Source organism: Podarcis filfolensis (genome assembly GCF_964270895.1).
Source record: "Podarcis filfolensis genome assembly, chromosome: 6".
Lineage (NCBI taxonomy): Eukaryota > Metazoa > Chordata > Lepidosauria > Squamata > Lacertidae > Podarcis > Podarcis filfolensis.
This window is the reverse complement of record NC_139609.1, coordinates 92,342,206-92,356,212: the sequence shown is the minus strand read 5'-3', so window position 1 is coordinate 92,356,212 and position 14,007 is coordinate 92,342,206. Positions and strand designations below refer to the sequence as shown.

Below are 14,007 nucleotides of genomic sequence, written 5' to 3'. Positions count from 1 at the left end.
GCTGATGTTTTGTTTGGGTTTTTTACATGGAAGAGCATGCATGGGCTCTGTTCAGGCTTTCCACTGAATGGGGCAATCTCCCCTCTCACCCAAACACACACAAATATTCTGTTGGGGGACCGAACCACCATCATCCCCTAGGAGTTGGTTTCCATGCAGCCTACACAGTTTTGAATAGCTGTGCAGAGTGAATGAGTCCCCTTCTTTCTGTGATTCAGAACATTTTAATCTGCGTACACACCAGGCATTGAAAGCATCTCCCCAATTTGAATCCTGGGAGCTGATTTTTAAAAGGGCTTGGAACTGTAGTTCTCTGAGGGGTGAGCTACAGTTCCAAAGAACCTTTGGGGGAGAGGGTGCGCCTTAAATACCATATATGGTCTTATGGTTCCTTAGATTCCTTCTTTTATAGCCAGTTTCAATGTTTGATTGACCTGGGTAGTTACCGGAGCTGATACAGTGGTACCTCTGGTTGTGAACGGGATCCGTTCTGGAGGCCTGTTCAAAACATGAAAAGAGCACAACCTGAAGCACCGTATCTGCACAGGTGTGCAGCATGATTTGGTACTTGTGCGCATGTGTGAAGCATGAGTGTTGTGTTGTGTTGTACTGTTTTATTGTTGTTAGCCGCCCTGAGCCCGGCTTCGGCTGGGGAGGGTGGGATATAAATAAAATTTATTATTATTATTTATTATTCTGCACATGCACGAGCGGCAAAACCCGGAAGTAACCCTTTCCGGTACTTCCAGGTCGCTGCGGGACGTAACCTGAAAGAATGTAAAGGTTAAAGGGACCCCTGACCATTAGGTCCAGTTGTGACTGACTCTGGGGTTGCGGCACTCATCTCGCTTTATTGGCCGAGGGAGTCGGCATACAGCTTCCGGGTCATGTGGCCAGCATGACTAAGCCGCTTCTGGTGAACCAGAGCAGCGCATGGAAACGCCATTTACCTTCCCGCCGGAGTGGTACCTATTTATCTACTTGCACTTTGACGTGCTTTTGAACTGCTAGGTTGGCAGGAGCAGGGACCGAGCAATGGGAGCTCACCCCGTCGCGGGGATTCGAACTGCCAACCCTCTGATCGGCAAGTCCTAGGCTCTGTGGTTTAACCCACAGCGCCACCCGCATCCCTTACCTGAAAGAACGTAACATGAAGCAAACATAACATGTGGTATAATGCTGATGCTGTTTTACTGCCTTCTAAGGCAGGCTTCTAAGGTTTGGGTCCTGAGCTGCCTTCTGCAAAAGCAAAGCGCTTCCCCATCATACAAGGGCTTGTGGTCCAGCAGAGAGTTTTGGGGAAGCACAAGGGCTGTCGGGGGGAGGAAGGAAGAGTGAAAGTGATCTCCCACCCCTTCTGCCGGCTGGAGCGGAACTCATGAGACACTTCCACCAGCAAAATGGACCCAAGCTGTAATCTGTTTGTTTGTTTGTATCCGAGCAAAACACCACCCGTGTTGTTTCTTCTTATTTCTGTAGGTGCCCTGTTCCCGGTTGTGTTGGGCTTGGACACATCAGTGGCAAATACGCCTCCCATCGCAGTGCCTCGGGGTGTCCCCTCGCAGCCCGGAGGCAGAAAGAAGGGTCTCTCAATGGTTCGTCCTTTTCATGGAAGTCCCTCAAGAACGAGGGTCCCACTTGTCCAACCCCAGGTTGTGATGGCTCAGGTCACGCAAATGGAAGCTTCCTCACTCACAGAAGGTAACAGTTATGCATGTGGTCCCGGTGTCTTTTGCAAAAGGTAGCAGTGAAGTCCATTTTGCAACACCATCTCGATACTTGCTCAGGAACTGAGCCCTGGGACCAAACTAGAGATCTAGATATTGTAGACTCTCTTGTGCTGATCTGTACTAGACTGCCTGAGGTTTCAATGAAGTGTGCACTCGTCACCCATGCCCCCTTGTTTTACCCCTTGAGATGAAATACAGAGAATGATCGTGGATCTATGTGGATCCTCTCGTGCAACAGTCACTGAAATCCAAAGAGTGTATTCACATAATCTACAAATATCCAGCCTCTTGATAATTTTGGTTGCTCTTTTCTGAACCCAGTTATACAAAGCTCTTGAAGTTCTACAAAACTCATTTACAACAGTAAGCTCATCCAAATACGGAATAAACGTGTGTCAGTGGTTTAAGGGGGGGTAATATAATTAGCTACCTGCTTCAATAGTCCAAACACAGTTCGTATGAACTTCAGGGATTTGGGGGCAGAGCGGGCAAAGACATCTTTTCAGCTTCTGATGCATGGATGTTGAAAATTCACTCCATTTCAAATCCAGGCAAAACTTGTTCCTGATCTAGATATTTCATCCTTGCCCAGTGTTGTTTAACCTACTGCATCACAGCATGGATGGAGGAAATTAGGAACAAAAAAAGTCTCCCAAGAATTTACTTGCACGTAGACGAGTGAGATTGTGAGAGATTTGTCTTATTTTATACTAGTTATTATGGGTCATTTCTTGAACCATCTCTGTTTGTATGTCTAAGCCCAGGGGGTATATAAACACAATTGTAGCTGTTGATTTTGCAGGATATAACTATCTTGTGCAACCTACACCAGAGGCCAGTTTTGCATCTGTCATGCATTGAGCCGATGGATCTGGAAAGCAAGCTAACAGTTGTGGAGTTTTCCACCGGGATAACAGATGTGAGAGATCCATGCCCAGCTATATCCTTCTCCCAAGATACGTCTGGTACTTGTAAACTGAGACTAGGTCACCAGAGCTATTGTAATTCTTCAAAGCAGGTGGAGGATACACACAGGGGCATCCTATGAAATTGTGCCAGTTGTTTCAAAGAAGAAAGAAGAACTTACTGTTTTGCTGGCTCAGACTAAAAGTCTGTCTGGCCCGGCAACCCGTTTCCAGCAGTGATCAGCCAGATGGACATTACATAGAACCAGAACTGGAAGAAGAAGAAGAAGAAGAAGAAGAAGAAGAAGAAGAAGAAGAAGAAGAAGAAGAAGAAGAGTAATAGTAGTAGTTTGGACTTGATATCCCACCTTTCACTCCCCTTAAGTAGTCTTAAAGCGGCTTATAATCTCCTTTCCCTTCCTCCCCCACAACAAACACTCTTGAGGCGAGTGAGGCTGAGAGACTTCAGAGAAGTGTGACTGGCCCAAGGTCACCCAGCAGCTGCACGTGGAGGAGCAGGGAAGCGAACCCGGTTCACCAGATTATGAGTCCACTGCTCTTAAACACTAAACCATGCTGGCTCCCTGGAAGAGGCCCTGAGGATCATCTAGTTCAACGGCCTGCAATACAGGAATATGCAGCTGTCCCATACAGGGATCGAAACTGCAACCTTGGCGTTTGTCAGCACCATGCTCTAGCCAACTGAGCTGTTTCACAACACAACATGGTAGCTTTCATGCTCACTGTATCTGCTCCACCCACCCTGCACCTCTGCCCAGGCCGCAGACCTCATGCCACCAGCTCCTGAAGGGACCATCAGTGGCCTGGGAGAACTGTTGGGGTCCCTGCCCCTGCACACATTTTCCCTGGGTCTACTTAAGAACTATCTGCCTGGAGGGAAGGCAGATGTGAGGAAGCCCAGGCCAGGAAGCATTTAATCGCCAGCTCCTGAAGTTGGCCTGATAATGTTTTGTTTTGCTTTGTTTTGCATTTATTTATTCTAGTGTTTCAAACTGGTAGAACAGCGGTATATAAATGCAATCAATACATAATTAGTATAGTTAAAGCTATGGTTTTCCCAGTAGTGATGTATGGAAGTGAAAGCTGGACCGTAAAGAAGGCTTTTGAATTATGGTGCTGGAGGAGACTCTGGAGAGTCCCATGGACTGCAAGAAGATCAAACCTATCCATTCTTAAGGAAATCAGCCCTGAGTGCTCACTGGAAGAACAGATCCTGAAGCTAAGGCTCCAATACTTTGGCCACCTCATGAGAAGAGAAGACTCCCTGGAAAGATGTTGGGAAAGATGGAGGGCACAAGGAGAAGGGGACGACCGAGGACGAGATGGTTGGATGGTGTTGTTGAAGCTACCAGCATGAGTTTGACCAAACTGCAGGAGGCAGTGGAAGACAGGAGTGCCTGACGTGCTCTGGTCCATGGGGTCACGAAGAGTCGGACACGACTAAACGACTAAACAACAACAACAGCAACATAATTAGTAAATAAATAGCTGTTGGAAGCCTGGGGGTATCTCATGAAAGGTTCTAATGAAGTCCTGAACAGTACAACAGGCTATCCGCAACTACAACTAATTTCAGGAGGAGGATATCTTTGGATTTATGAGACATAAAATACGTGCTTTGATTAGAATCCGCATTTTATTGCTGAATCTTTTATGGGGCAACCTGCAAGGGAATTTCTCTCATATACAACTGTCAATTTATTTATTTATTTCGAACAATTCAGCCAAGCTAATCCAAATGACTGAGTTCCTGGCGGACTTATAAAAACTTACTGCGTCAACTGGGGTGGGAGGGGGATGGAAACATCGCTGGGAAATGATTTTACAATGAGCATTAAATAGCTATATTCATTTTGTGATTTTTCCATTGAATGACAAGGAGGAAAAAAGAGAGAGAAATGGTTATTTCTTCCCCCAGAGAAGTAAAACACATTATTTTCATTTTGTTTTGAAATTTTATGCAAACATTTACAGTTAATGTAAACATTAACAATGAGAAAGGATGCCAGAGGTGGAGAAAGATTTCCTCACAAAAAAAAAATTTTTTTAAGAAGTTCTTTATGCTTTCCCACATCAACAAATTTCTGCTTTAGGATCAGAACCAGTGATTTCAGCAGAGCTGTCTATGTTTGCTGTTGATTTTGCACCTGAGGTTTCTGCTTCTTGGGAATGTAGGAAACGACCTTAAACTGAGCCAGGGTGTTTGTCCACTTTGTTTGTCCACTGTTTAAATGCAGTGGCTCACATAGATTTCAAACAGAGTCCTTTTCCTAGTTGTTATGTACTGAAGTCTCACCCTGGGCCAGCAGGGGGATATTGTAGATAGTTTTCACTCAGGTCCACATATGCAAATAAGGGATTGAAAGTGACGTTCAGTGATTGGATAGTTACAGAAAATGGTTACTGTTGCGTTCTAGTGGACCTCTATATAAGCAGACTGGCTGAACCCTTCAGTTCAGTTCTGTTCTGGCCTGTGAATAAACAAGAGCTGTTTGAAGAATCGCTGTGTCGTCTGATATGTTCACCCACGACTTAACACTAGTACTCTCTAAATTGCTCGCATAAGTAATCTGACCTAGTCAAGGATCATGTAATGAATATCACAAAGCTACATCTGACAGAGCATCGTAAGACATAGGTGATCTTGTGGGTCACCACAACCAGTCAGATTTGCTTACATGAGTATGGCAAGGAAGGCAACTGGGAGCAACGCAAGTTAGGGCAATAGATATGAATAAGGCTGCAATTCTTTGCACACTTTCTTGGTATTAATTTTCTTAAATAGTACTTAATTCTGAATGCACGAGATTGCACAGTGACTGAGCATATTTACAAAGAATGCTGAATTTCACCCCACAAGGGAGGCTTTTATGCTATTGCAAGTAATTTTAGCTCAGCCTTAATTACCTGGCTGCAATTAATCCTGGAGGTTCTAATAAAATCCACTTTTGCTTATCATTTTAGCCTGTCGGGGTGTCCAAGAGCTACTTTTGCTGGGAAAAAGGGGAAAATCTCAGGGGATGAAATTCTCAACGCTAAATTCAAGACCAGTGATGGTAAGAGAACCAGATTTATCACTTGGCTAGTTTTGCATATTTGAAAATTTGATTTCGGAAAAATTAACATAACCTTACAGATTGTGTGTGTCCACACCATTAGCATTTCCACTGGACCGAGATGATCCATGCCAATTGAATTAGTACTTGCTAACTTACTTGCTAAGAATTTGCTCTGCTATTCAGGCGGCATGTTTCTTGCAATCTGGAAATCCCTGACAGGAGTAAATATCCATCTTGCTACCGATTGCATACTCTCCACTATTTGATTCTTGCACAATTTCCAAAAGCTAAAAATATGCCTCGCCAATAAATTTGCTCTTAAAATGCCCAGTTTTTGGCCTTGTGATATCGTGACCAAAATGTTGTGGTTTCAGTGTGAAGGATCTAGTTTAAATCATTATGCAGTACAATGCTCACCATATGATAAAGCCAGTGTTGTAGAAAGTCCTTGATTCTCAGCTGTAACTCACTAGCCAAACTCTGTTCTTTCTGTTTCACCCCACCCTCCATTTTTAATATGATTGGGGGGGGGGCGCAACTTACCTTGCCATTAAATATTATAATTAATGAGATGATATGATTGTAAATTTTGCAAGGGCCATTAAAGGTCATTTCACCAACCCACTACCAGTGCAGGAAACCCATTGCTATAGCATCCCCCAAAACTGACCTTCCAGTATCTGCTTAATAACCTCTAACTAAGGAGAACCACCACCTTCCAAGGTGATTATTTCTGATAAAGGTGTGTGGGTGGCGCTGTGCTCTAAACCACTGAGCTTCTTGGATTTGCTGATCAGAAGGTCAGCGTTTCAAATCTGCACAATGGTAGTGAGCTCCCATTGCTCTGTCCCAGCTCCTGCCAACCTAGCACTCAAAAGCATACCAGTGCAAGTAGATAAATAGGTACCACTGCGGCGGGAAGGTAAACGTCGTTTCTGTGTGCTCTGGCTTCCATCACGGTGTTCCATTGCACCAGATGTGGTTAAGTCATACTGGCCACAAGACCCGGAAAGCTGTGAACAAACGCCGGCTCCCTCAGCCTGAAAAGCGAGATGAGCACCACACCCCATAGTCACCTTTGATTAGACTTAACTGTCCACGGGTCCTTGTTTAACTGAAGTCCCCTTTCTTGAACAGTGGTACCTTGGTTATCAAACAGCTTAGTTGTTGAACAAATTGGCTCCTGAACGCCACAAACCCAGAAGTGAGTGTTCCGGTTTGCGAACGTTTTTTGGAAGCTGAATGTCTGACGCAGCTTACGCGGCTTCCAATTGAGTGCAGGAAGTTCCTGCAGTCAATCGGAAGCCACACCTTGGTTTTCGAACCGTTCCAGAAGTCAAATGGACTCCCGGAACAGATTAATTTCTACAACCAAGGTGCTACTGTAATGTGAACACATTGGTTTAGGTCCTACCCGTTAGAGCAACAGCAAGGTACTCTCACCAGAAGTTGTTAGAATACAAGTTCCACCATCCCTACTCTGCATGGTCCTAGGACTACAGAAAACAAATTTATTTTTATGATCTGTATATTAAGTGCTTAGAGCACTCCAATGGTGTTACATGAGGGCTAAGCATTATTATGTAGACAGTACATTTCAGAGCACAATTCAAAGTGTTGGTGCTGACCTTTAAAGCCCTAAACGGCCTCGGTCCAGTATACCTGAAGGAGCGTCTCCACTCCCATTGTTCAGCCCGGACACTGAGATCCAGCGCCGAGGGCCTTCTGGCGGTTCCCTCATTGTGAGAAGTGAGGTTACAGGGAACCAGACAGAGGGCCTTCTCGGTAGTGGCGCCCACCCTGTAGAACGCTCTCCCATCAGATGTGAAGGAAATAAGCAGCTATCTTATCTTTAAAAGACATCTGAAGGCAGCCCTGTTTAGGGAAGTTTTTAATATTTAATGCTGTATTGTTTTTAACACTCGATTGGGAGCTGTCCAGAGTGGCTGGGGAGACTCAGCCAGATGGGCGGGGTATAAATAATAAATTGTTGTTGTTGTTGTTGACAGTACACTGGAGTCCAAGGGTGGTATTCAGTGCTACTCAGAGTAACACTGAAGTTAGCAGAAATGATTACGTAATTTAATTTCATTAATTTAAATGGATCTACTCCGTGTAGGTTCTATCTGCATATATTAGAGCAGGAAATTGTCTGACCGCTTCTTTATTTCACCCTTGCAGTTCTAGAGAATGACGAAGAAATTAAGCAGTTAAACAAAGAGATTAGTGAGCTAAATGAATCCAACACTGAGATGGAAGCAGCCATGGTGAAGCTGCAGTCACAGGTAAGTGCACTTGTACTATTTGTTTATTTAAAATAGTCATATACACCCGCTCTCCTTAAAATAACACCACGGTGCTGTGCAATAAAACAATTTGGTACAGAACAACAATTTTAATATGCAACAAAAGCAATCTAATTTTTTAAAAACCACAATGTATCACTGTTACAGTAATGAGGAATTATTCAGCTGGTATCGGAAGCCAGGAAAAGCTTGAGTAAATAGACGTTACTATCAGCCAATGGAATTTCACCATAAGTTCTTTCCCTATGTTGGTGGGAAGCTGAAGCAACAGGCTGGGGGTCCACAATCGAGCAGGCTGTCTTCCAGGTTCCCACAAAATCCACCTCTGCAGGCTGCTGCGTAACTCACAGAGCCTCCTCCTAAGATCTTTGTGAACGGGGAGGTCCATGTGGAAAAAGGCATTCTTTCAGATAACCTGGTCCTAAGTTGTTTAACTAAAGGTAAAGGGACCCCTGACCATTAGGTCCAGTCGTGACCGACTCTGGGGTTGCGGCGCTCATCTCGCTTTACTGGCCGAGGGAGCCGGCGTACAACTTCTGGATCATGTGGCCAGCATGACTAAGCTGCTTCTGGCGAACCAGAGCAGCGCACAGAAACGCCGTTTACCTTCCCGCTGGAGTGGTACCTAATTATCTACTTGCACAGGCCTGCTTTCGAACTGCTAGGTTGGCAGGAGCAGGGACCGAGCAACGGGAGCTCACCCCGTCACGGGGATTCGAACCGCCGACCTGCTGATTGGCAAGCCCTAGGCTCTGTGGTTTAACCCACAGCACCACCCACGTCCCTAAGTTGTTTAGGGATTATTAAACTAAGAACAAAACCTTAATCCTGGTTCAGAGATGTTATATGTGCTTGACAGAATTCTCAGCAGCCTAGCTGCTGCATTTTGTACCAGCTGTAGCTTCCCAACCAGCTTTAAGAGTCGCCACGCATAGAACACATTACAATACAGTGGTACCTCGGGTTAAGTACTTAATTCGTTCCGGAGGTCCGTTCTTAAACTGAAACTGTTCTTAACCTGAAGCACCACTTTAGCTAATGGGGCCTCCCACTGCCACCATGCCACCGGAGCATGATTTCTGTTCTCATCCTGAAGCAAAGTTCTTAACCCGAGGTACTATTTCTGGGTTAGCGGAGTCTGTAACCTGAGGTGTCTGTAACCAGAAGCGGATGTAACCCGAGGTACCACTGTACTCCGGTTTCGATATCATTGAGGCTTGGTAATCCCAGTCCAGAAACATTCGTATCTGGTGCACCTTGGTAAAGTGTACAAGTGTGCCCCTGAATGAGAATTTATTTTTTATATGCATTGGACTTGATAAACTTCTGTGCACCTGGAGGTTTCCTCCCTTCTTTTCCTGTTCTTGATGCCTTCCCATGTTTGCCTTTTTCTCTGTTAGGTAAATATAACCTAGTTTACATTGTTGTTGTTTAGTCATTTAGTCGTGTCTGACTCTTCGTGACCCCATGGACCAGAGCACGCCAGGCACTCCTGTCTTCCACTGCCTCCCGCAGTTTGGTCAAACTCATGCTGGTAGCTTCAACAACACTGTCCAACCATCTCGTCCTCTGTCATCCCCTTCTCCTTGTGCCCTCCATCTTTCCCAACATCAGGCTCATTTCCAGGGAGTCTTCTCTTCTCATGAGGTGGCCAAAGTACTGGAGCCTCAGCTTCAGGATCTGTCCTTCCAGTGAGCACTCAGGGCTGATTTCCTTCAGAATTGATAGGTTTGATCTTCTTGCAGTCCATGGGACTCTCAAGAGTCTCCTCCAGCACCATAATTCAAAAGCATCCATTCTTCAGTGATCAGCCTTCTTTATGGTCCAGCTCTCACTTCCATACATCACTACTGGGAAAACCATAGCTTTAACTATACGGACCTTTGCTGGCAAGGTGATGTCTCTGCTTGGGAGCAATGGTGAGAGGAGAGCAGGAAGAGATAGAGAACGATTGCCCAACCTAGGGCCAGATCCTGGTAACCATGCAGTTCAGATGACTTAGAAGCAACTCAAGGGACAAAGCAAAATAACTAGTATTTGGAATATATTAATAGGGTTGGTTAATATGTAATGACAAAACTGCCCTGAGATATTTTTTCTTTAAAATGTAAAGTGGTATAGAAATGAAATGAAAAATAAATAAATAAACCAAAGCTGACAGAAGGCTCTAGCAGCCGCCAAAGCTTCCGGTGACAAAGCCTTGAGCTTTCAGTGACAAAGATGGATCAAGGAGCATCCCCCAGTACGTACCTGTCCCTTTGGAGTGCAGCTCCATCCGGATCAGGCACAGCCGCAAATAACTCAGACCCAGGTATCATTCACCCACAGGATTTGGTATCGGTTTCTTGGCCTGCATCCAGCCACAACTGAATCATATTTAACAGGGGAACAAAGCTGGGTACTATCTGCAAACCAGTGACACCATGTCCAAATCCCCATACGACCACACCCAGCTGCTTCCTATAAATGTTGTGGTTGTTTTGGTGGTGGTGGCGGCGGTTTTATTTGCCGCCCATCTGACTGGGTTGCCCCAGGCACTCTGGGCAGCTTCCAACAAAATACAGTCATACCTCGGGTTGAAGTAGCTTCAGGATAAGTATTTACAGGTTGTGCGCTGCGGCGACCCGGAAGTAACAGAGCGTGTTACTTCCGGGTTTTGCTGCTCGTGCATGCGCAGATGGTCAAAATGACATCACACACATATGCAGAAGCGCTGCATCGTGACACGCACAGACGTGTGGACGCGGGTTGCATTTGCTTCTGGATACGAACAGGGCTCCGGAACAGATCCCATTCGCATCCAGAGGTACCACTGTATTAAAAACATTTTTTAAAAAAATCTCAAACATTAAAAGCCTTCCTGCACATGGCTGCCTTCAGTTATCTTCTAAATGTCAGATAGATGTTTACAGTGGTACCTCGTTGTACAAACACCTCGGGTTACAAACACTTCGGGTTACAGACTCCGCTAACCCGGAAGTAGTACCTTGGGTTAAGAACTTTACCTCAGGATGAGAACAGAAATTATGTGCCGGCAGTGCAGCAGCAGCAGGAGACTCATTTAGCTAAAGTGGTACCTCAGGTTAAGATCGGTTTCAGGTTAAGAACGGACCTCCGGAATTAATTAAGTTTGTAACTAGAGGTACCACTGTATTTCGTTGACATCTGATGGGAAGGGGCAGTGGCGTAGCGTGGGTTGTCAGCACCCAGGGCAGGGCAAGTAATTTGCGCCCCCTAACCCGTGGATTTTAGCACTGATTTTAGCACTGCGAGTGCGAGTGCCCCCCCAGATGTTGCGGCCGGCCCCCCCTGCACCCCCCACGCTATGCCACTGGGAAGGGGTTCCATAGGGTGGGCATGACTACCGAGAAGGCCTGGTTGAATGTACAGTGGTACCTCGGTTTTTGAGCGTCTCAGAAGCCAAACGTTTCGGTTTTCGAATGCCAAAAACCCAGAAGTAATTGCTTCCGTTTTCGAACACGCCTCAGAAGTCAAACGGCTTCCACTGCGTTTTTCCCCATTTTCTCCATTGACTTTGCAACCAGCCCTTTGCACCTCGGTTGTCGAACGTTTCGGAAGTCAAACGGTCTTCCTGAATGGATTGCGTTCAACAACCGAGATACCATAGTATATGAATGTACAGTGGTACCTCGGGTTACAGACGCTTCAAGTTACAGACGCTTCAGGTTACAGACTCCGCTAACCCAGAAATAGTACCTCGGGTTAAAAACTTTGCTTCAGGATGAGAACAGAAATTGTGCGGCGGCGGCATCATGGCGGTGGTGGGAGGCCCCATTAGCTAAAGTGGTACCTCAGGTTAAGAACAGTTTCAGGTTAAGAACTGACCTCCGGAACGAATTAAGTTCTTAATCTGAGGTACCACTGTATGCTTGTAATGAGATTCCACAGCAGCCTGGTGTCAATTGCTTTAATTACCCCACAATATTGCTGCATTGCACATTCCTCTGCCTTTGCAAACACTAGTCAATGAAGCTGAGTGAAGGCTGGGAGACTTACGGTGTGATAATTTAATGTCCTGCATCTGGCATTACAAAAAGAGAGGATGACCGAGAAGAAGGAAAAGGTTCAGACTTACTGTTTGCAGCAGCGGCAGCAGCCATGAACCTGTTTGTTCCACTTGTGGAGCAGGATATGAACCTAATAAATATAAGCCTTGTGGCGCTCACAGAATGTTGAAAGACAGTGACCATTTCTCTTCCCTAATCCATGTTTCCCTCCCACCTCCTACAGATCTCAAGCATGGAGAAGAACCTCAAGAACATTGAGGAGGAGAACAAGATTATAGAGGAGCAGAACGAAGCCCTCTTCCTTGAGCTCTCAGGGCTGAGCCAGACTCTTATCCAAAGTCTTGCCAATATCCGCCTTCCACACATGGTGAGAATCTCTCCCGTGCACCGAACCTTTGGCAGTGTGATAAAGAACCAGATTCAGAAAGCATCCTTGCAATGCACTTTGCGTATAATTAAGGAGTGGCAGAAAAAGAGCTCCACACTATTAGTTCTTTCCACCTTTCATAAAATTCAGCAGGGGAAAAGGGCCCAAGTACCATTTAGAGATAGAGTCCATGCCTAAAGGTAAAGGTAAAGGAGACCCTGACCATTAGGTCCAGTCATGGCCAACTCTGGGGTTGCGGCGCTCATCTCGCTTTATTGGCCGAGGGAGCCGGCGTGCAGCTTCCGGGTCATGTGGCCAGCATGACTAAGCCGCTTCTGGTGAACCAGAGCAGCGCACAGAAACGCCGTTTACCTTCCCGCCGGAGCGGTACCTATTTATCTACTTGCACTTTGACGTGCTTTCGAACTACTAGGTTGGCAGGAGCAGGAACCGAGCAACGGGAGCTCACCCCGTCGCGGGGATTCGAACCGCCGACCTTCTGATCGGCGAGTCCTAGGCTCTATGGTTTAACCCACAGTGCCACCCGCGTCCCATGCCTTAGTCCATGCCTAAGGTAGAGCAATTTAAATGCTTGAAAGCAAGGAAGTGCAAAACTAAGCAATCCCAGGCAGCTTTACCTCTGCACTGCAATATGTGGGTATAAAACAAAAAGAAGGTCCAAGCCCAGTGAGCCCAGCACTCACATATATATTTTGCTTTCCACCACCCCCCAGCCCCCGCCCCCCGTGGTGGCAAAGTAAATTCACTTAATGGTATCAATTACTTTTATTCCCTCATGTTGCTCCACAGAATCAAGGCTACCATACCTGCCAGATCAGGCAGGGATTTCTTAGCTTCTATATTTGGTGGTTAAACTGTGCTCCTTCTGGCATAGTTTGTCTACCTACAGCTCTCACCTGTAGCTGCTAGAAGCTGTCAGCATGCGACAGCAGCCACAGGAAGTGGCTTCAGCTGGCCGGCTAAACCAGGTGAGGGTAGCCGATGGGTCTCAAATCCTTGGTGAGTTAGGGACTTCCCCTGAGTGCAAAGACTGGCTCCAGTGGATTGAGTGGACAAGACCAAAGGGGGTCCAATGGTCAAGAAGGCAGTTTCTGCACATGCTGTAGAGGGAAGTGAGGGGCAGATGGGGCTTGTTCACCTGGGAAGGGAGCCCATCTAGGAGAAGGAAAACTCTGATCCTAAACTGCTGCCATGCGGCTATACTATTGGCGCTGTGGTCTAAACCACTGAGCTTCTTGGGCTTGCCAATCATAAGGTCAGCGGTTCTAATCCCTGCAATGGAGTGAGCTCCTGTTGCTCTGCCCCAGCTCCTGCCAACCTAGCAGTTCGAAAGCACACCTGTGCAAGTAGATAAATAGGTACTGCTGTGGCGGGAAGGTAAACAGCATTTCCGTGTGCTCTGGTTTCCATCACGGTGTTCCATTGCGCCAAAAGAGGTTTAGTCATGTTGGCCACATGACCCAGAAAGCTGTCTGCGGACAAACGCCGGTTGCCTTGGCCTGAAAGCGAGATGAGCGCCGCAACCCCATAGTCGCCTTTGACTGGACTTAACCGTCCTGGGGTCATTTAC

General features: G+C 46.2%; 1 protein-coding gene across 6 annotated transcripts in view; it reads left to right on the top strand.

The window, feature by feature from the left end:
* MYT1 (myelin transcription factor 1) overlaps positions 1-14,007 on the top strand; it is a 169,765-nt gene that overhangs the window by 148,369 nt on the left and 7,389 nt on the right. For all 6 annotated transcript variants that reach the window (XM_083618428.1, XM_083618425.1, XM_083618426.1 and 3 more), the window contains 4 exons: positions 1,480-1,701; positions 5,621-5,712; positions 7,897-8,000; positions 12,273-12,416. In XM_083618428.1, coding sequence (XP_083474554.1) covers positions 1,480-1,701; positions 5,621-5,712; positions 7,897-8,000; positions 12,273-12,416 — 562 coding nt within the window. The remainder of the gene's footprint in view (positions 1-1,479; positions 1,702-5,620; positions 5,713-7,896; positions 8,001-12,272; positions 12,417-14,007) is intronic.